The 24,717-nt window shown below is 51.7% G+C and overlaps 1 protein-coding gene across 2 annotated transcripts in view; it reads left to right on the top strand.

The window, feature by feature from the left end:
• The window catches only part of VPS13D (vacuolar protein sorting 13 homolog D), a 372,238-nt gene extending 347,732 nt beyond the window's left edge, over positions 1 to 24,506 (top strand). For both annotated transcript variants that reach the window (XM_069948224.1, XM_069948223.1), the window contains 3 exons: positions 8,109 to 8,240; positions 10,635 to 10,875; positions 23,878 to 24,506. In XM_069948224.1, coding sequence (XP_069804325.1) covers positions 8,109 to 8,240; positions 10,635 to 10,875; positions 23,878 to 24,009 — 505 coding nt within the window. In that variant the 3' untranslated portion in view covers positions 24,010 to 24,506. The remainder of the gene's footprint in view (positions 1 to 8,108; positions 8,241 to 10,634; positions 10,876 to 23,877) is intronic.
• Positions 24,507 to 24,717: the final 211 nt, after the last annotated feature.

Raw genomic sequence — 24,717 nt, 5'->3', positions numbered from 1 at the left:
CGGTGTCGGTCACACACTATACTGATCAGGCGGTCACACACTATACTGATCAGGCGGTCACACACTATACTGATCAGGCGGTCACACACTATACTGATCAGGCGGTCACACACTATACTGATCAGGCGGTCACACTATACTGATCAGGCGGTCACACACTATACTGATCAGGCGGTCACACACTATACTGATCAGGCGGTCACACACTATACTGATCAGGCGGTCACACACTATACTGATCAGGCGGTCACACACTATACTGATCAGGCGGTCACACACTATACTGATCAGGCGGTGGCGGTCACACACTACTGATCAGGCGGTCACACACTATACTGATCAGGCGGTCACACACTATACTGTTCAGGCGGTCACACACTATACTGATCAGGCGGTCACACACTACTGATCAGGCGGTGGCGGTCACACATTATACTGATCAGGCGGTCACACACTATACTGTTCAGGCGGTCACACACTACTGATCAGGCGGTCACACACTATACTGATCAGGCGGTCACACACTATACTGATCAGGCGGTCACACACTATACTGATCAGGCGGTCACACACTACTGTTCAGGCGGTCACACACTATACTGATCAGGCGGTCACACACTATACTGATCAGGTGGTCACACACTACTGATCAGGCGGTCACACACTATACTGATCAGGCGGTCACACACTATACTGTTCAGGCGGTCACACACTATACTGATCAGGCGGTCACACACTACTGATCAGGCGGTGGCGGTCACACATTATACTGATCAGGCGGTCACACACTATACTGTTCAGGCGGTCACACACTACTGTTCAGGCGGTCACACACTATACTGATCAGGCGGTGGCGGTCACACATTATACTGATCAGGCGGTGGCGGTCACACATTACTGATCAGGCGGTCACACACTATACTGATCAGGCGGTCACCCACTATACTGATCAGGCGGTCACACACTATACTGATCAGGCGGTCACACACTATACTGATCAGGCGGTCACACACTATACTGATCAGGCGGTCACACACTATACTGATCAGGCGGTCACACACTATACTGATCAGGCGGTCACACACTATACTGATCAGGCGGTCACACACTATACTGATCAGGCGGTCACACACTATACTGATCAGGCGGTGGCGGTCACACATTATACTGATCAGGCGGTGGCGGTCACACATTATACTGATCAGGCGGTGGCGGTCACACATTACTGATCAGGCGGTCACACACTATACTGTTCAGGCGGTCACACACTATACTGATCAGGCGGTGGCGGTCACACACTATACTGATCAGGCGGTCACACACTATACTGTTCAGGCGGTCACACACTATACTGATCAGGCGGTGGCGGTCACACACTATACTGATCAGGCGGTCACACACTATACTGTTCAGGCGGTCACACACTATACTGATCAGGCGGTCACACACTATACTGATCAGGCGGTCACACACTATACTGATCAGGCGGTGGCGGTCACACACTATACTGATCAGGCGGTGGCGGTCACACACTATACTGATCAGGCGGTGGCGGTCACACACTATACTGATCAGGCGGTGGCGGTCACACACTATACTGATCAGGCGGTGGCGGTCACACACTATACTGATCAGGCGGTGGCGGTTACACTGGTTTGTGCTTTCTAAGTAAATAGATTCCCCGCTGTTTGTTGTTCTTGTGGCCGTTGCAATGCGGCCGGGAATGTGTTGCGCTCTCCTCTGACTAATGAAACCGCGTGCAGAGAATGTCCGCAGGAAGAGCGCCCCCTCCTCTCCTGCGTCCCTGCCTGCTGACCTCGTAGCATAACGGCCGCCAGTCTGTCCTCTCCCCTACGTGTAGGATAACGGCCGCCCATCTGTCCTCTTCCCCAGGTGTAGGATAACGGCCGCCCGTCTGTCCTCTCCCCCACGTGTAGGATAACGGCCGCCCATCTGTCCTCTTCCCCACGTGTAGGATAACGGCCGCCCGTCTGTCCTCTCCCCCAAGTGTAGGATAACGGCCGCCCGTCTGTCCTCTCCCCCACGTGTAGGATAACGGCCGCCCATCTGTCCTCTCCCCTACATGTAGCATAACGGACGCCCGTCTGTCCTCTCCCCCACGTGTAGGATAACGGACGCCCGTCTGTCCTCTCCCCCACGTGTAGGATAACGGCCGCCCGTCTGTCCTCTCCCCTACATGTAGCATAACGGCCGCCCGTCTGTCCTCTCCCCCACGTGTAGGATAACGGCCGCCCGTCTGTCCTCTCCCCCACGTGTAGGATAACGGCCGCCCGTCTGTCCTCTCCCCCACGTGTAGGATAACGGCCGCCCGTCTGTCCTCTCCCCCACGTGTAGCATAACGGCCGCCCATCTGTCCTCTCCCCCACGTGTAGGATAACGGCCGCCCGTCTGTCCTCTCCCCCACGTGTAGCATAACGGCCGCCCATCTGTCCTCTCCCCCACGTGTAGCATAACGGCCGCCCGTCTGTCCTCTCCCCTACATGTAGGATAACGGGCGCCCGTCTGTCCTCTCCCCCACGTGTAAGGTAACGGCCGCCCATCTCTCCTCTCCCCCACTTGTAGGGCAACGGCCGGCCGTATTACAGACAGTGGCGTGCTGCAGCGATTGGCTCTGTGATCAGATGACCTACCTGCTGGTCGGATGTTATGAGGAGTTCTCCGCCTCCTATAATTCCCCCATTCACCATGGTCGGTCCTCCTCCAGCCGGACGTAACGATTTGCCACCTGTGAAGCCATCACACGTCCATTACCAACTCGGTAAAAATGGAGCCCAGTATCTGACAGATTATTGAAGCCAAAGCCAGGAATGGATACGAGAAGAGGAAAGATCTCAGTAGTCTCTTTCTGGCTTCTCAAATCTGTCAGATAATCTGTCTGTGTAAAGGCTCCCTTAGGCTTTCGAGTCTGTTGGCCGTTGTTTGTGTCCGTTGGGCGACATCTAACAATCCATCATTTGAGTTTTTCAGCTTCTAGGACGATAGAGCTGAACATGGTTGACTAATGTGGATGGGGCCCCGGGTCACAGCTCAGGCATCACTGGGGCCCGGGGTCACAGCTCAGGCATCCCTGGGGGCCCCGGGTCACAGCTCAGGCATCCCTGGGGCCCGGGGTCACAGCTCAGGCATCCCTGGGGGCCCCGGGTCACAGCTCAGGCATCCCTGGGGCCCGGGGTCACAGCTCAGGCATCACTGGGGGCCCCGGGTCACAGCTCAGGCATCACTGGGGCCCCGGGTCACAGCACAGGCATCACTGGGGCCCCGGGTCACAGCTCAGGCATCACTGGGGCCCCGGGTCACAGCTCAGGCATCACTGGGGCCCCGGGTCACAGCTCAGGCATCACTGGGGCCCCGGGTCACAGCTCAGGCATCCCTGGGGCCCGGGGTCACAGCTCAGGCATCCCTGGGGGCCCCGGGTCACAGCTCAGGCATCCCTGGGGCCCGGGGTCACAGCTCAGGCATCACTGGGGCCCCGGGTCACAGCACAGGCATCCCTGGGGCCCGGGGTCACAGCTCAGGCATCACTGGGGGCCCCGGGTCACAGCACAGGCATCACTGGGGGCCCGGGTCACAGCTCAGGCATCACTGGGGCCCCGGGTCACAGCACAGGCATCACTGGGGGCCCGGGTCACAGCTCAGGCATCACTGGGGCCCCGGGTCACAGCACAGGCATCACTGGGGGCCCCGGGTCACAGCTCAGGCATCCCTGGGCCCCGGGTCACAGCTCAGGCATCACTGGGGCCCCGGGTCACAGCTCAGGCATCACTGGGGGCCCCGGGTCACAGCACAGGCATCACTGTCAGGAGGCATAAGCCGCTGCCAGACTCCTCTCTGACCTTTGAGCTGTATAATTCCAATAATATAATTCCGGCCACGGACACGGACCGCAGCTCAGCCGGCCAAATGATAGGAGACCCCCGGGGGCCGGCCACGGCCACGGACCGCAGCTCAGCCGGCCAAATGATAGGAGACCCCCGGGGGCCGGCCACGGCCACGGACCGCAGCTCAGCCGGCCAAATGATAGGAGACCCCCGGGGGCCGGCCACGGACACTGACCGCAGCTCAGCCGGCCAAATGATAGGAGACCCCCGGGGGCCGGCCACGGACACTGACCGCAGCTTTCATGGTGTTGGGTCCCGATGTGTTTACTCTTCAGTGAATGAAGCGGAGATGGAGGACGGTGTGAGGGGGGGGATGTGTGTCACGCTGATTGCGGTCTGGCCGGCTGCCAGCCCCTAAGCCTGACCGCCAGTTGAACCATATAGTTAAGGCGTGTTATACAGCTGAAAACCTGAACCACGGCCAATAAGTACACGGCCAGAGGGCAAAAGTTTATGCAGAGCTGAGGCTGCGCGGATTAACCCTCTAACTGCATGTAACATACACGCTGGCTATTCATACTCCACTCTCCACACCCGGGGGTCCCCAAACCCTCCATTCTCCACACCCGGGGGTCCCCCCACCATACTCGCACCCTCCACTCCCCCCTGAGGACCCCATAGTCCTGTGATGTGTCGGTGTCCCCCCCCCCAGACCCCCGCTGATCGCTGTCCCCAGGGTATTATCCTGCTGATCGCTGCCCCCGGGGTATTATCCTGCTGATCGCTGCCCCCGGGGTATTATCCTGCTGATCGCTGCCCCCGGGGTATTATCCTGCTGATCGCTGCCCCCGGGGTATTATCCTGCTGATCACTGCCCCCGGGGTATTATCCTGCTGATCGCTGTCCCCAGGGTATTATCCTGCTGATCGCTGCCCCCGGGGTATTATCCTGCTGATCGCTGCCCCCGGGGTATTATCCTGCTGATCGCTGCCCCCGGGGTATTATCCTGCTGATCACTGCCCCCGGGGTATTATCCTGCTGATCGCTGTCCCCAGGGTATTATCCTGCTGATCGCTGCCCCCGGGGTATTATCCTGCTGATCGCTGCCCCCGGGGTATTATCCTGCTGATCGCTGCCCCCGGGGTATTATCCTGCTGATCGCTGCCCCCGGGGTATTATCCTGCTGATCACTGCCCCCGGGGTATTATCCTGCTGATCGCTGTCCCCGGGGTATTATCCTGCTGATCGCTGCCCCCGGGGTATTATCCTGCTGATCGCTGCCCCCGGGGTATTATCTTGCTGATCGCTGCCCCCGGGGTATTATCCTGCTGATTGCTGCCCCCGGGGTATTATCTTGCTGATCGCTGCCCCCGGGGTATTATCCTGCTGATCGCTGCCCCAGGGTATTATCCCGCTGATCACTGCCCCGGGGTATTATCCTGCTGATCGCTGCCCCCGCGGTATTATCCTGCTGATCGCTGCCCCAGGGTATTATCCCGTTGATCACTGCCCCGGGGTATTATCTTGCTGATCGCTGCCCCCGGGGTATTATCCTGCTGATCACTGTCCCGGGGTATTATCCTGCTGATCGCTGCCCCCGGGGTATTATCCTGCTGATCGCTGCCCCCGGGGTATTATCCTGCTGATCACTGCCCCCGGGGTATTATCCTGCTGATCGCTGTCCCCGGGGTATTATCCTGCTGATCACTCCCCCGGGGTATTATCCTGCTGATCGCTGTCCCCAGCACTCACCCATAATCTGCCCCCACCCCAGCACTCACCCATAATCTGCCCCCACCCCAGCACTCACCCATAATCTGCACTCACCCCAGCACTCACCCATAATCTGCCCCCACCCCAGCACTCGCCCATAATCTGCCCCCACCCCAGCACTCACCCATAATCTGCCCCCACCCCTTCACTCACCCATAATCTGCCCCCACCCCAGCACTCACCTATAATCTGCACTCACCCATAATCTGTGCTCACCCCACCACTCACCCATAATCTGCCCCCACCCCAGCACTCACCCATAATCTGCCCCCACCCCAGCACTCACCCATAATCTGCCCCCACCCCACCACTCACCCATAATCTGCCCCCACCCCAGCACTCACCCATAATCTGCCCCCACCCCACCACTCACCCATAATCTGTGCTCACCCCACCACCCTCCCATAATCTGTGCTCACCCCTTCACTCACCCATAATCTGTACTCACCCCAGCACTCACCCATAATCTGCGTTCACCCTACCACTCACCCATAATCTGTGTTTACCCCAGCACTCACCCATAATCTGTGCTCACCCTACCACTCACCCATAATCTGTGCTCACCCCTTCACTCACCCATAATCTGTGCTCACCCCTTCACTCACCCATAATCTGTACTCACCCCAGCACTCACCCATAATCTGTACTCACCCCAGCACTCACCCATAATCTGCGTTCACCCTACCACTCACCCATAATCTGCGTTTACCCCAGCACTCACCCATAATCTGTGCTCACCCCACCACTCACCCATAATCTGTGCTCACCCCACCACTCACCCATAATCTGCCCCCACCCCAGCACTCACCCATAATCTGTGCTCACCCCACCACTCACCCATAATCTGCCCCCACCCCAGCACTCACCCATAATCTGCCCCCACCCCAGCACTCACCCATAATCTGTGCTCACCCCACCACTCACCCATAATCTGTGCTCACCCTACCACTCACCCATAATCTGCCCCCACCCCAGCACTCACCCATAATCTGTGCTCACCCCACCACTCACCCATAATCTGTGCTCACCCCACCACTCACCCATAATCTGTGCTCACCCCTTCACTCACCCATAATCTGTACTCACCCCAGCACTCACCCATAATCTGTACTCACCCCAGCACTCACCCATAATCTGCGTTCACCCTACCACTCACCCATAATCTGTGTTTACCCCAGCACTCACCCATAATCTGTGCTCACCCCTTCACTCACCCATAATCTGTACTCACCCCAGCACTCACCCATAATCTGTGCTCACCCCTTCACTCACCCATAATCTGTGTTCACCCATAATCTGCGCTCACCCCGGCACTCACCCATAATCTGCGCTCACCCCGGCACTCACCCATAATCTGCGTTCACCCTACCACTCACCCATAATCTGTGTTTACCCCAGCACTCACCCATAATCTGTGCTCACCCCTTCACTCACCCATAATCTGTGTTCACCCATTATCTGTGCTCACCCCACTACTCACCCATAATCTTGGCTCACCCCATCACTCACCCATAATTTGCGCCCCCCCACCACCACTCACCCATAATCTTTGCTCACCCCGGCGGATGGGCTCCCCCAGTATGGCTGTGTCCCTCAACCCGCGAGCTCCCCAGGCAGCGACCAGCAGACATGAGTGCACTTCCCGCTTGTATTGCCTGAGTGCGCTCACTATAAAAGTATCAGAAAGTCTACTGAGTGGCGGTTTAATGTAACCCAGATGCTCCGGCCGACGCTCCGTTTGGCTTTTCACGTTTTCAGTTTTTTTCTATTTTTTAGATTTATCTGTGTTTCTTATTTACAGAAAGAAACTTGAGACGGTGGAAGAGACGGTAGTTTATCCCGCAGTGCCGAATGTGGCCGCTCTTCCAGACAAACCAACCAGCTTGGCCGGCGACAATCGCCTCTGTTCTTTCCATCACTTGGAGATATTAGTGTAACCCCTTGTACACTTGAGGGTCCTTAGTGACCAATTCTATTAGCCAGCGGAATGTTGAGCAGCGGAGCTGCTGGATACAGACGTATCTTTGTTCTCGCGCCCCATTCCCCCTCTCCCCCACTTCCTCTCTATACATAATACGTAATACTAAAACCTGGAGCCCAATGAAGTCTGCTCCATATGGCGAATGTATTTTATGGTTCTCTCTTCCATCAGTAGAAGCAGCGAGGGAGAGCGCTCCCTTTCCTCTAGAGGGGTCTCTGGCGCTCCTTCTTCTACTCTTCGTTCACTATGTGTTGGGTGGGTTTTCTTTTCCCGCTTGGCTGAGATGATTGAGGGAGCAGAAGACGGGACGTTGTTACCACAGAATCTCACCGGTTTCTCCAGGACTCCCAGCTAGGCTTCAGTTTTTAGCTTTGTGTCAATTGAGTTTGTTCACTGAGATCCAAATCTTGTGAGGAACATAGAACATGTGATAGTCTCCTCTTTAGTGGTGGCTTCTTGGTTTATGACACCTGAGACTGAACTCGATAGTCTAAACTTCTTCTTTGTCTTTGTAGATTGCAGGTTCAGAGGGTGAGGAGGCCGCGTTGTTGCACAAGTCCTCAGGGTCTTCTCCCCAGGTATTCTGACACCCAGGCTGAGGGACAGGAGCGGCTCTTCAGACTGACAGACAACATCCAGGACGAGTTGTAAGTACCACACATGCCATCAGTCTGTTTTCCGTCAGGCATTGCTGTATCGGTCCAGATGGGGGGGGGGCCGCACATAGATAATGTCACAGACGGGAGTCCTGGAATAATTCCTGTCAGTGATGGGGACAACAGTCTCACCCCATAAATATGCATGGTAATATCTATAGGGGAAGAGTTCTATAGCCGGCCATACACAGTAGCTGTTGCTCTCGACCTCCCTGGACCTCTTGGCTAAGCATGTCCATCTCCTGAGGGGCTGACCCTTCTGGCAGCAGCTCCTCTCCCGGCCAGTGGTTTATCTTCTCCATAAAGAATTAGACACATTGAAGTCCAGCATGGCCGATCCATATGCAGTAAATTGTCTGCAAGGCGTTTTCTTCTACAATGTCTGGCAGCTCAGAGACACCACTGCCCTGGCTCAGTATATAATAGCCCTAGCCAAGGCAACATGGCTTGTTGGTGCCCTGTCTGGGGTAAATGCCCTTTTACCCGTATACATCATCCGGTGCGTTGTAGTTTTGCATCAGCTGAAGAGCCACAGATTGGAGAAAACTGGTTTAAGCCGTGGCCTTCAGAATGGACTAATAGCTTCTGCATGTTTAGTCCCTATTACAGCCTAAAGTCCTGGCCTCATGGTTCCAGCAGACAAAGACATTAGAGCTGCGGATGGGGCGTCAATATTTTGCTGGCTGTGTTACGGTTGGTGACAGCTGCGTATGGGGCGTCCATATTGTGCCGGCGGTGTGATGATTGGCTAGAGCTGCGGATGGTTCATCCATGTTGTGTCACCAGTGCTACACTTGGTGAGACCTGCAGATGGGGCGTCCATAATTTGCCGGCGGTGTTACGGTTGGTGAGAGTTGCGTATGGGGCGTCCATATTGTGTCGCTGGTGTTACGATTGGTGAGAGCTGCGGATGGGGCGTCCATACTGTGCCGGCGGTGTTACGTTTGGTGAGAGCTTCGGATGGGGCGTCCATATTGTGCCGGTGGTGTTACGGTTGGTGAGAGCTGCGGATAGGGCGTCTATATTGTGTCGCTGGTGTTACAGTTGGTGAGGGCTGCAGTAGGGAGCGTCCATATTGTGCCGGCAGTGTTACGGTTGGTGAGAGCTGCGGATCGGGCGTCCATATTGTGCCGGCGGTGTTACAGTTGTTGAGGGCTGTGGATGGGGCTTCTGTATTCTGCCGGCGGTGTTCCGGTTGGAGAGACCTGCGGATGGGGCGTTCATACTGTGCCGGCAGTGTTACGGTTGGTGAGGGCTGCGGATGGGGCGTCCATATTGTGCTGGCGGTTTTACAGTTGGTGAGGGCTGTGGATGGGACGTCTGTATTCTGCCGGCGGTGTTACGGTTGGCTAGAGCTGCGGATGGGGTGTCCATATTGGGCCGGCGGTGTTACGGTTAGTGAGAGCTGCGGATAGGGCGTCCATATTGTGCCGGCGGTGTTATGGTTGGTGAGGACTGCAGTAGGGAGTGTCCATATTGTGCCGGCGGTGTTACGGTTGGTGAGAGCTGCGGATGGGGCGTCCATATTGTGCCGGTGGTGTTACGGTTGGTGAGAGCTGCGGATGGGGCGTCCATATTGTGCCGGCGGTTTTACGGTTGATGAGGGCTGCGGATGGGGCGTCCATATTGTGCCGGCAGTGCTACGGTTGGTGAGGGCTGCGGATCGGGCGTCCATATTGTGCCGGCGGTGTTACGGTTGGTGAGAGCTGCGGATGGGGCGTCCATATTGTGCCCGGCGGTGTTATGGTTGGTGAAACCTGCAGATGGGGCGTCCATATTGTGACGGCGGTGTTATGGTTGGTGAGACCTGCAGATGGGGTGTCCATAATTTGCCAGCAGTGTTACGGTTGGTGAGAGCTGTGGATGGGGCATCCATATTTTCTCGGCGGTGTTACGATTGGTGAGAGCTGCGGATGGTTCATCCATATTGTGCCACCAGTGTTACGGTTGGTGAGACCTGCAGATGGGGCGTCCATATTGTGCCGGCGGTGTTACAGTTGGTGAGAGCTGCGGATGGGGCGTCCATATTGTGCCGGCGATGTTACGGTTGGTAAGAGCTGTGGATGGGGCGTCCATATTGTGCCGATGGTGTTACAGTTGGTGAGAGCTGCGGATGGGGCGTCCATATTGTGCCGGCGGTGTTACGGTTGGTGAGACCTGCAGATGGGGCGTCCATATTGTGCCGGCGGTGTTACGGTTGGTGAGAGCTGCGGATGGGGCATCCATATTGTGCCGGCGGTGTTACGGTTGGTGAGAGCTGCGGATGGGGCGTCCATATTGTGCCGGCGGTGTTACGGTTGGTGAGAGCTGCGGATGGGGCGTCCATATTGTGCCGGCGGTGTTACGGTCGGCCTTGTCTGATTCCCGCTCCTCTTCTCTTCACAGTTTCATCGCCGTTGAACACATTGACAGTTACTGCGTCCTCATCTCATCCAAAGCCGTCTACTTTCTGAAATGGGGCGAGTATGTGGACCGCGATGCCATCTTTTTGGAGATTAAGTATGATGATCTCTATCACTGCCTCGTTTCAAAGGATCATGGGAAAATTTATGTCCAGCTAACTAAGAAAGCTGAAACAACAAGTAGTGGGATAGCCATCCCGGGTCCATCGCATCAGAAACCAATGGTAAGGCCACATTCTATGCCATACGGTTAGATGGTGACTCCTTGTACCAGTAACCAGGGCCTAATATTCATAGATACAAGAAAGTGTAAGATCAGACTACAGCAGTTTTGTTTGTAGTCTGTTCCCATGGAGACACTCAGGTCAGCATGGGAACATTACACTCAAAATCTATGCTTTTATTCAAGACCGTTTGCTTCATTTTCATTCTCAGGCCCGGTTCCCTTCATGATTGTGCCCTGAGTATACATAAATACAATGGCGTATACCCATGTGTCCGTATACCCATGTGTCCGTATACCCATGTACCCATACACGGACAGGCAATGGCCCGCAGGTCCTCAGCAGGTGACCATGTGGGGGACGTTTTCAGAGCAGAAATATGTTAGGACTGGGACCCAAAATCGTAGCAAACCATGTCTCCTTCCCTTGGGACCCCTAGACCCAGGTCACCTGTCATCTCAGGGACATTATTTCTGTAAATACATTTGTTTCGTTAGATAGCCTGGAGCTCCTGACAGCCTGGAGCACCTCATAGCCTGGAGCTCCTCATAGCCTGGAGCTCCTGACAGCCTGGAGCTCCTCATAGCCTGGAGCTCCTGACAGCCTGGAGCACCTCATAGCCTGGAGCACCTCACAGCCTGGAGCACCTCATAGCCTGGAGCACCTCATAGCCTGGAGCACCTCATAGCCTGGAGCACCTCATAGCCTGGAGCACCTCATAGCCTGGAGCACCTCACAGCCTGGAGCACCTCATAGCCTGGAGCTCCTCATAGCCTGGAGCACCTCATAGCCTGGAGCACCTCACAGCCTGGAGCACCTCACAGCCTGGAGCACCTCACAGCCTGGAGCACCTCACAGCCTGGAGCACCTCATAGCCTGGAGCACCTCATAGCCTGGAGCTCCTCATAGCCTGGAGCTCCTCATAGCCTGGAGCACCTCATAGCCTGGAGCTCCTCATAGCCTGGAGCACCTGACAGCCTGGAGCACCTCACAGCCTGGAGCACCTCACAGCCTGGAGCACCTCACAGCCTGGAGCACCTCACAGCCTGGAGCACCTCATAGCCTGGAGCACCTCATAGCCTGGAGCTCCTCATAGCCTGGAGCTCCTCATAGCCTGGAGCACCTCATAGCCTGGAGCTCCTCATAGCCTGGAGCTCCTCATAGCCTGGAGCACCTCATAGCCTGGAGCACCTCATAGCCTGGAGCTCCTCATAGCCTGGAGCACCTCATAGCCTGGAGCTCCTCATAGCCTGGAGCTCCTCATAGCCTGGAGCACCTCATAGCCTGGAGCACCTCATAGCCTGGAGCACCTGACAGCCTGGAGCACCTCATAGCCTGGAGCTCCTGACAGCCTGGAGCACCTCATAGCCTGGAGCTCCTGACAGCCTGGAGCACCTCATAGCCTGGAGCTCCTGACAGCCTGGAGCACCTGACAGCCTGGAGCACCTCATAGCCTGGAGCTCCTGACAGCCTGGAGCACCTCATAGCCTGGAGCACCTCATAGCCTGGAGCTCCTGACAGCCTGGAGCACCTCATAGCCTGGAGCTCCTGACAGCCTGGAGCACCTCATAGCCTGGAGCACCTCATAGCCTGGAGCTCCTCATAGCCTGGAGCACCTAACAGCCTGGAGCTCCTCATAGCCTGGAGCTCCTCACAGCCTGGAGCTCCTCACAGCCTGGAGCTCCTCATAGCCTGGAGCACCTCATAGCCTGGAGCACCTCATAGCCTGGAGCTCCTCATAGCCTGGAGCTCCTCATAGCCTGGAGCTCCTCATAGCCTGGAGCACCTCATAGCCTGGAGCACCTCATAGCCTGGAGCTCCTCATAGCCTGGAGCACCTCACAGCCTGGAGCACCTCACAGCCTGGAGCTCCTCATAGCCTGGAGCTCCTCATAGCCTGGAGCACCTCACAGCCTGGAGCACCTCATAGCCTGGAGCACCTGACAGCCTGGAGCACCTGACAGCCTGGAGCTCCTCATAGCCTGGAGCTCCTCATAGCCTGGAGCACCTCATAGCCTGGAGCTCCTCATAGCCTGGAGCACCTGACAGCCTGGAGCTCCTCATAGCCTGGAGCTCCTCATAGCCTGGAGCACCTCATAGCCTGGAGCTCCTCATAGCCTGGAGCACCTCATAGCCTGGAGCTCCTCATAGCCTGGAGCTCCTCATAGCCTGGAGCTCCTCATAGCCTGGAGCACCTCATAGCCTCGAGCTCCTCATAGCCTGGAGCTCCTCATAGCCTGGAGCACCTCATAGCCTGGAGCACCTCATAGCCTGGAGCACCTGACAGCCTGGAGCACCTCATAGCCTCGAGCTCCTCATAGCCTGGAGCACCTCATAGCCTGGAGCTCCTCATAGCCTGGAGCTCCTCATAGCCTGGAGCACCACACAGCCTGGAGCTCCTCACAGCCTGGAGCTCCTCATAGCCTGGAGCACCTCATAGCCTGGAGCACCTCATAGCCTGGAGCACCTCATAGCCTGGAGCACCTCATAGCCTGGAGCACCTGACAGCCTGGAGCACCTCATAGCCTGGAGCTCCTCATAGCCTGGAGCTCCTCATAGCCTGGAGCACCTCATAGCCTCGAGCTCCTCATAGCCTGGAGCACCTGACAGCCTGGAGCACCTCATAGCCTGGAGCGCCTCATAGCCTGGAGCTCCTCATAGCCTGGAGCACCTCATAGCCTGGAGCACCTCATAGCCTGGAGCTCCTCATAGCCTGGAGCTCCTCATAGCCTGGAGCACCTGACAGCCTGGAGCACCTGACAGCCTGGAGCTCCTCATAGCCTGGAGCTCCTCATAGCCTGGAGCACCTCACAGCCTGGAGCACCTCACAGCCTGGAGCACCTCACAGCCTGGAGCACCTCATAGCCTGGAGCACCTCATAGCCTGGAGCTCCTCATAGCCTGGAGCACCTGACAGCCTGGAGCACCTCATAGCCTGGAGCTCCTCATAGCCTGGAGCACCTCACAGCCTGGAGCACCTCATAGCCTGGAGCTCCTCATAGCCTGGAGCACCTCATAGCCTGGAGCTCCTCATAGCCTGGAGCACCTCATAGCCTGGAGCACCTCATAGCCTGGAGCTCCTCATAGCCTGGAGCACCTCATAGCCTGGAGCACCTCATAGCCTGGAGCTCCTCATAGCCTGGAGCACCTCATAGCCTGGAGCTCCTGACAGCCTGGAGCACCTCATAGCCTGGAGCTCCTCATAGCCTGGAGCACCTCACAGCCTGGAGCACCTCACAGCCTGGAGCTCCTCATAGCCTGGAGCACCTCACAGCCTGGAGCACCTCATAGCCTGGAGCTCCTCATAGCCTGGAGCACCTCATAGCCTGGAGCTCCTCATAGCCTGGAGCACCTCATAGCCTGGAGCACCTCATAGCCTGGAGCACCTCATAGCCTGGAGCACCTCATAGCCTGGAGCACCTCATAGCCTCGAGCTCCTCATAGCCTGGAGCACCTGACAGCCTGGAGCACCTCATAGCCTGGAGCACCTCATAGCCTGGAGCACCTCATAGCCTGGAGCTCCTCATAGCCTGGAGCACCTCATAGCCTGGAGCTCCTCATAGCCTGGAGCACCTCATAGCCTGGAGCTCCTCATAGCCTGGAGCACCTCATAGCCTGGAGCACCTCATAGCCTGGAGCTCCTCCCATTGTTTATAGCTCATAGTCTAGGTTACCAACTACTGCTCTGCTCTAAAAGCAGTGGTCTGCTTGTTGTGTGTATATATAAGCTATAGTATACATCTACAACCGGGGTCGGGAACCTATACCTCTTTTAATGGCCGCGTCAGCACCGTCCACTGCCCACCTGCCGCCCCCTGGCGCAACAGCCTCACCTTCTGCTTGCACCATGTAGCGCCCAGACGTTCTCCAATCAACACGTGCGTGCCATGGCTGTCGGCAGCAACCCTACAGTGTGTGTGGGATGCGGGACAGGTGGGGTAGTGTGTGTGGGGGGACGGGGGACAGGTGAGGTAGTAAGTGGGGGGATGCAGACAGGTGGGGTAGTGTATGGAGGGTACAGGTGGGGTAGTGTGTGTGGGTATGGAGGACAGGTGGGGTAGTGTGTGTGTGTGGGGGCTCAGGTGGGGTAGTGAGTGTGTGTGGGGGATGGAAGAAAGGTGGGGTAGTGTGTGTGGGGTCAGGTGGGGTAGTGTGGGGGGGGGGGGGCTCAGGTGGGGTAGTGAGTGAGGGATGGGGACAGGTGGGGTAGTGTGTGGGTTATGATGGGGGTAGTTACTGTGTGTGGGGGATGGGGTCAGGTTGGGTAGTGAGTGGGGGAATGGGGACAGGTGGGGTAGTGTTTGTGTATATATAGTACATATATACATATACATACACATAGTATACACATAGTACATATATACATACACATAGTATACACATAGTACATATATGCATACACATAGTATACACATAGTACATATATACATACACATAGTATACACATAGTACATATATACATACACATAGTATACACATAGTACATATATGCATACACATAGTATACACATAGTACATATATACATACACATAGTATACACATAGTACATATATGCATACACATAGTATACACATAGTACATATATACATACACATAGTATACACATAGTACATATATACATATACATAGTATACACATAGTACATATATACATACACATAGTATACACATAGTACATATATACATACACATAGTACATATATACATACACATAGTATACACATAGTACATATATACATACACATAGTATACACATAGTACATATATACATACACATAGTATACACAGTACATATATACATACACATAGTACACACATAGTACATATATACATACACATAGTATACATATAGTACATATATACAAACACATAGTATACACATATTACATATATACATACACATAGTATACACATAGTACATATATACATACACATAGTATACACATAGTACATATATACATACACATAGTATACACATAGCACATATATACATACACATAGTATACACATAGTACATATATACATACACATAGTACATATATACACACACATAGTACATATATACACACACATAGTATACACATAGTACATATATACATACAGATAGTATACACATAGTACATATATACATACACAGTACATATATACAAACACATAGTATACACATAGTACATATATACATACACATAGTATACACATAGTACATATATACATACACATAGTATACACATAGTACATATATACATACACATAGTACATATATACATACACATAGTATACACATAGTACATATATACATACACATAGTATACACATAGTACATATATACATACACATAGTATACACATAGCACATATATACATACACATAGTATACACATAGCACATATATACATACACATAGTATACACATAGCACATATATACATACATATAGTATACACATAGCACATATATACATACACATAGTATACACATAGTACATATATACATACACATAGTATACACATAGTACATATATACATACACATAGTATACACATAGTACATATATACATACACATAGTACATATATACATACACATAGTATACACAAAGTACATATATACATACATATAGTATACACATAGCACATATATACATACACATAGTATACACATAGCACATATATACATACACATAGTATACACATAGTACATATATACATACACATAGTACATATATACATACACATAGTATACACATAGTACATATATACATACACATAGTATACACATAGTACATATATACATACACATAGTATACACATAGTACATATATATACATACACATAGTATACACATAGTACATATATACATACACATAGTATACACATAGTACATATATACATACACATAGTATACACATAGTACATATATACATACACATAGTATACACATAGCACATATATACATACACATAGTATACACATAGCACATATATACATACACATAGTATACACATAGTACATATATACATACACATAGTATACACATAGTACATATATACATACACATAGTATACACATAGCACATATATACACATAGTACATATATACATACACATAGTATACACATAGTACATATATACATACACATAGTATACACATAGTACATATATATACATACACATAGTACATATATACATACACATAGTATACACATAGTACATATATACATACACATAGTATACACATAGTACATATATACATACACATAGTATACACATAGTACATATATACATACACATAGTATACACATAGTACATATATACATACACATAGTACACATATACATACATACATACACATAGTACACATATACATACACATAGTACATATATACATACACATATTACATATATACATACACATAGTATACACATAGTACATATATACATACACATAGTATACACATAGTACATATATACATACACATAGTATACACACAGTACGTATACACATACTACATATATACATACATATAGTATATGCTCCGGCCGGGATCTCTATCGCTGCATGAAAATCTGACATGTCTATTCATTGAACAGCAGCCGCACAACCCTGACAGGTCACACAGTGGAGAGTGCGTCTTTGGCTCCGGCCACACGCTCCATTGTGTTCAATGGTGAGTTGGGATGCGGGCGTACAGAATTGAAGTTTATCTGGACGGGATAAAGTTCACTGACACTGTCCGTTCTGTGGTACGGCCGGGTCACAGAGTAGCCGGTGTTCTAGTAGTGTGAACCTGGCCTTAGGGTGCGTTCACACATACAGGATCCGCAGCAGATTTGATGCTGTTTTCTGTTATTTAGATCTGTAACGTGTGACGCCCCTTAAGGGTGGAATCACACCAGACGAAATCTAATCGTAGACTCGGTAAATGGACGGTTTTTTTGGCCGCCATGTTTCTATATGAAATCACATGAAAAAACAGCAGATAGAAAAGAAAAAACAGCTATGCTAATATAGAGCACCTATATATGACGCTTGAAAACACTGCATAACACACTGACATTTTGCGTCCCTTTAACGGACGTTTTTAGGGCAGCCATAAATATAAGTCCAGAAAACGGACGTTATTTGGACTCAAAATGAGTCTGCTAAAATGTATCTGCTAAAGGGCCAAGAATAATGGTGGGTGTCTTCAGCCCCAACAAATGGAAACTCTCTGCCTGATAGAACTTAATGTGACCAGATATTACACCTGTATACTGTACTGTCTGTTACCTGTATACTGATCTCACCGTTACCTGTATACTGTACTGTCCGTTACCTGTATACTGTACTGTCCGTTACCTGTATACTGTACTGACTGTTACCTGTATACTGTACTGACTGTTACCTGTATACTGATCTCACCGTTACCTGTATACTGATCTCACCATTACCTGTATACTGATCTCACCATTACCTGTATACTGTACTGTCTGTTACCTGTATACTGTACTGTCCGTTACCTGTATACTGTACTGTCCGTTACCTGTATACTGTACTGTCTGTTACCTGTATACTGTACTGTCCGTTACCTGTATACTGTACTGTCTGTTACCTGTATACTGATCTTACATTACCTTTATACTGTACTGTCCGTTACCTGTATACTGTACTGTCTGTTACCTGTATACTGATCTCACCATTACCTGTATACTGTACTGTCCGTTACCTGTATACTGTACTGTCTGTTACCTGTATACTGATCTCACCATTACCTGTATACTGTACTGTCTGTTACCTGTATACTGATCTCACCATTACCTGTATACTGTACTGTCTGTTACCTGTATACTGTACTGTCTGTTACCTGTATACTGTACTGTCCGTTACCTGTATACTGTACTGTCTGTTACCTGTATACTGATCTCACCATTACCTGTATACTGTACTGTCCGTTACCTGTATACTGTACTGTCCGTTACCTGTATACTGATCTCACCATTACCTGTATACTGATCTTACCATTACCTTTATACTGTACTGTCCGTTACCTGTATACTGTACTGTCTGTTACCTGTATACTGATCTCACCGTTACCTGTACACATCCCCACCAGCTACCCCTGCGGCTGTACATACAGTGTGAGGCAGTGTGAGTGGATGGCCGCCATATAACGGTAAATATTTGCTGTTATTTTAAAACAACGGCTGTTATTTACTGTTATATGGCGGCCATCCACTCAATTTCACCATTGTGTGAACAGAGCCTTTCTGTGTTTTTAATCCACTCCTGGTTTTGGTTGCAATATGAGGACCACAATACTGACTGAAATATATGTAGTGTGAACCCAGCCTCATAGGACTGGTAGTACAGCATCACCAGCTACCCCTGCGGCTGTACATACAGTGTAATAGGACTGGTAGTACAGCATCACCAGCTACCCCTGCGGCTGTACATACAGTGTAATAGGACTGGTAGTACAGCATCACCACTAGCTACCCCTGTGGCTGTACATACAGTGTAATAGGACTGGTAGTACAGAATCCCCACCAGCTACCCCTGCGGCTGTACATACAGTGTAATAGGACTGGTAGTACAGTATCCCCACCAGCTACCCCTGCGGCTGTACATACAGTGTAATAGGACTGGTAGTACAGCATCCCCACCAGCTACCCCTGCGGCTGTACATACAGTGTAATAGGACTGGTAGTACAGCATCCCCACCAGCTACCCCTGCGGCTGTACATACAGTGTAATAGGACTGGTAGTACAGCATCACAACCAGCTACCCCTGCGGCTGTACATACAGTGTAATAGGACTGGTAGTACAGCATCACCAGCTACCCCTGCGGCTGTACATACAGTGTAATAGGACTGGTAGTACAGTATCCCCACCAGCTACCCCTGCGGCTGTACATACAGTGTAATAGGACTGGTAGTACAGCATCACCACCAGCTACCCCTGCGGCTGTACATACAGTGTAATAGGACTGGTAGTACAGCATCACCACCAGCTACCCCTGCGGCTGTACATACAGTGTAATAGGACTGGTAGTACAGCATCACCACCAGCTACCCCTGCGGCTGTACATACAGTGTAATAGGACTGGTAGTACAGTATCCCCACCAGCTACCCCTGCGGCTGTACATACAGTGTAATAGGACTGGTAGTACAGTATCCCCACCAGCTTCCCCTGCGGCTGTACATACAGTGTAATAGGACTGGTAGTACAGCATCACCACCAGCTACCCCTGCGGCTGTACATACAGTGTAATAGGACTGGTAGTACAGCATCACCACTAGCTACCCCTGTGGCTGTACATACAGTGTAATAGGACTGGTAGTACAGCATCACCACCAGCTACCCCTGCGGCTGTACATACAGTGTAATAGGACTGGTAGTACAGCATCACAACCAGCTACCCCTGTGGCTGTACATACAGTGTAATAGGACTGGTAGTACAGCATCACCAGCTACCCCTGCGGCTGTACATACAGTGTAATAGGACTGGTAGTACAGTATCCCCACCAGCTACCCCTGCGGCTGTACATACAGTGTAATAGGACTGGTAGTACAGCATCACCACCAGCTACCCCTGCGGCTGTACATACAGTGTAATAGGACTGGTAGTACAGCATCCCCACCAGCTACCCCTGCGGCTGTACATACAGTGTAATAGGACTGGTAGTACAGCATCACCAGCTACCCCTGCAGCTGTACATACAGTGTAATAGCACTGGTAGTACAGCATCCCCACCAGCTACCCCTGCGGCTGTACATACAGTGTAATAGGACTGGTAGTACAGCATCACAACCAGCTACCCCTGCGGCTGTACATACAGTGTAATACGACTGGTAGTACAGCATCACCACCAGCTACCCCTGCGGCTGTACATACAGTGTAATAGGACTGGTAGTACAGCATCACCACCAGCTACCCCTGCGGCTGTACATACAGTGTAATAGGACTGGTAGTACAGCATCACAACCAGCTACCCCTGCGGCTGTACACACAGTGTAATAGGACTGGTAGTACAGCATCACCAGCTACCCCTGCGGCTGTACATACAGTGTAATAGGACTGGTAGTACAGCATCACAACCAGCTACCCCTGCGGCTGTACATACAGTGTAATACGACTGGTAGTACAGCATCACCACCAGCTACCCCTGCAGCTGTATATACAGTGTAATAGGACTGGTAGTACAGCAGCATCCCCACCAGCTACCCCTGCGGCTGTACATACAGTGTAATGGCACTGGTAATACAGCATCCCCACCAGCTACCCCTGCGGCTGTACATACAGTGTAATAGGACTGGTAGTACAGCAGCATCACCACCAGCTACCCCTGCGGCTGTACATATAGTGTAATAGGACTGGTAGTACAGCAGCATCCCCACCAGTCAGCCCTGCGGCTGTACATACAGTGTAATAGGACTGGTAGTAGAGCATCCCCACCAGCTACCCCTGCGGCTGTACATACAGTGTAATAGGACTGGTAGTACAGCAGCATCACCACCAGCTACCCCTGCAGCTGTATATACAGTGTAATAGGACTGGTAGTACAGCAGCATCCCCACCAGCTACCCCTGCGGCTGTACATACAGTGTAATGGCACTGGTAGTACAGCATCCCCACCAGCTACCCCTGCGGCTGTACATACAGTGTAATAGGACTGGTAGTACAGCAGCATCACCACCAGCTACCCCTGCGGCTGTACATATAGTGTAATAGGACTGGTAGTACAGCAGCATCCCCACCAGTCAGCCCTGCGGCTGTACATACAGTGTAATAGGACTGGTAGTACAGCAGCATCCCCACCATCTACCTCTGCGGCTGTACATACAGTGTAATAGGACTTGTAGTACAGCAGCATCACCACCAGCTACCCCTGCGGCTCTATATACAGTGTAATAGGACTGGTAGTACAGCATCCCCACCAGCTACCCCTGCGGCTCTATATACAGTGTAATAGGACTGGTAGTACAGCATCCCCACCCTGATGTGTGAATAAACACACTTTTTTTTGCATCGGATGCTGTGGGTATCCTTTCCTACTGGTAGTACAGCAGCATCACCAGCAGCTACCCCTGCGGCTGTACATACAGTGTAATAGGACTGGTAGTACAGCATCACCACTAGCTACCCCTGCGGCTGTACATACAGTGTAATAGGACTGGTAGTACAGCATCACCACCAGCTACCCCTGCGGCTGTACATACAGTGTAATAGGACTCGTAGTACAGCATCGCCAGCAGCTACCCCTGCGGCTGTACATACAGTGTAATAGGACTGGTAGTACAGCATCACAACCAGCTACCCCTGCGGCTGTACATACAGTGTAATAGGACTGGTAGTTCAGCAGCATCACCACCAGCTACCCCTGCGGCTGTACATACAGTGTAATAGGACTGGTAGTACAGCAGCATCCTTACCAGCTACCCCTGCGGCTGTACATACAGTGTAATAGGACTGGTAGTACAGCATCCCTACCAGCTACCCCTGCGGCTGTACATACAGTGTAATAGGACTGGTAGTACAGCATCCCTACCAGCTACCCCTGCGGCTGTACATACAGTGTAATAGGACTGGTAGTACAGCAGCATCCCCACCAGCTTCCCCTGCAGCTGTACATACAGTGTAATAGGACTGGTAGTACAGCAGCATCCCCACCAGCTACCCCTGCGGCTGTACATACAGTGTAATAGGACTGGTAGTACAGCAGCATCCCCACCAGCTACCCCTGCTGCTGTACATATGTAATAGGACTGGTAGTACAGCAGCATCACCACCAGCTACCCCTGCGGCTGTACATACAGTGTAATAGGACTGGTAGTACAGTATCTCCACCAGCTACCCCTGCGGCTGTACATACAGTGTAATAGGACTGGTAGTTCAGCAGCATCACCACCAGCTACCCCTGCGGCTGTACATACAGTGTAATAGGACTGGTAGTACAGCAGCATCACCACCAGCTACCCCTGCGGCTGTACATATAGTGTAATAGGACTGGTAGTACAGCATCCCCACCAGCTACCCCTGCGGCTGTACATACAGTGTAATAGGACTGGTAGTACAGCAGCATCACCACCAGCTACCCCTGCGGCTGTACATACAGTGTAATAGGACTGGTAGTACAGCATCCCCACCAGCTACCCCTGCGGCTGTACATACAGTGTAATAGGACTGGTAGTACAGCAGCATCACCACCAGCTACCCCTGCGGCTGTACATACAGTGTAATAGGACTGGTAGTACAGCAGCATCACCACCAGCTACCCCTGCGGCTGTACATATAGTGTAATAGGACTGGTAGTACAGCATCACCACCAGCTACCCCTGCGGCTGTACATACAGTGTAATAGGGTTGGTAGTACAGCAGCATCACCACCAGCTACCCCTGCGGCTGTACATACAGTGTAACAGGACTGGTAGTACAGCAGCATCACCACCAGCTACCCCTGCGGCTGTACATATAGTGTAATAGGACTGGTAGTACAGCATCACCACCAGCTACCCCTGCGGCTGTACATACAGTGTAATAGGGTTGGTAGTACAGCAGCATCACCACCAGCTACCCCTGCGGCTGTACATACAGTGTAATAGGACTGGTAGTAGAGCATCCCCACCAGCTACCCCTGCGGCTGTACGTACAGTGTAATAGGACTGGTAGCTCTCTCTGACGTACCAGAAGACGGGGGCGCTCCCTGACGTACCAGTAGATGGTGGCCCTCTCCCTGATGTACCAAAAGACGGGGGCTCTCTCCCTGACGTACCAGAAGACGGGGACTCTCTCTCTGACGTACCAGAAGACGGGGACTCTCTCTCTGACGTACCAGAAGATGGGAGCTCTCTCTCTGGCATACTAGTAGACGGGGGCTGTCTCTCTGACGTACCAGAAGATGGGGGCTCTCTCTGACGTACCAGTAGACGGAAGCTCTCTTTGAAGTACCAGTAGACGGGGGCTCTCTCTGACATGTCAGAAGACGGGGACTTTCTCTCTGATGTAATGTGTCTTTGTTGTTTCTTAGGTCCATGTAAAATCGGAAGCCCTTGCTGTGAAAATATCCCAGGAGATAAATTACGCCAAGAGTCTGTACTACGAGCAGCAGCTGATGCTGAGACAAAACCAGGAACAAGAGAACTTGGACTTGAACTATTAATAAGAAGCACAGGACTGCCGGCGCTGCCAGGTTCCCACTAACATGGAACCTCCTGAAACGTACACTTGGGGGACACATAGGAACCCAGCGCCTCTACTCTTATGTGGAGAACACTACTGCCTTCCCGTATACTGAGGTGGGGGGGATAATTTATATGGGGTGATTATATCATTATATATAGATTTATTTGAACCAATTTTGAACAAATCCCTTTATTTTGGTAAAGCTGTAAATATGTACATGGGCGGTCTGCTGTAAATATGCGAGGATACCAACCTGGGCGCTGGAAGGCCTCACACTTGTTAATATTGCAGACAGAACTTATTCAGTAACTTGCACCAGATCTATCCATCTGTGCAGCAAGACGTTCCCCATGTGCCGGAGTCCATGACTGCAGATATATTGAATGTCCTATAAATAGAGAATATGCCTATGATGTTTTATCTGGTGTGTATCCAAAACTGGCGCACAATAAAGGCTGATGTTTTATATTTCTATCAACTGGATGGTCGTTGGATAAGCTGGAGAGTAGAAGGTTGACACCATTGGGTGCTGGGTGGATGCAGTGATGTGTTTGGGCAGTATAGGACAGGCTGGATGGTCGTTGGATGAGCCGGAGAGTAGAAGGTTGACACCATTGGGTGCTGGGTGGATGCAGTGACATGTTTGCGGAGTATAGGACAGGCTGGATGGTCGTTTGATGAGCCA

The sequence above is a fragment of the Dendropsophus ebraccatus genome, chromosome 12 (genome assembly GCF_027789765.1).
Source record: "Dendropsophus ebraccatus isolate aDenEbr1 chromosome 12, aDenEbr1.pat, whole genome shotgun sequence".
Taxonomy (NCBI): domain Eukaryota; kingdom Metazoa; phylum Chordata; class Amphibia; order Anura; family Hylidae; genus Dendropsophus; species Dendropsophus ebraccatus.
The sequence above is the reverse complement of the archived record's forward strand: the minus strand, read 5'-3'. Positions and strand labels throughout refer to the sequence as shown.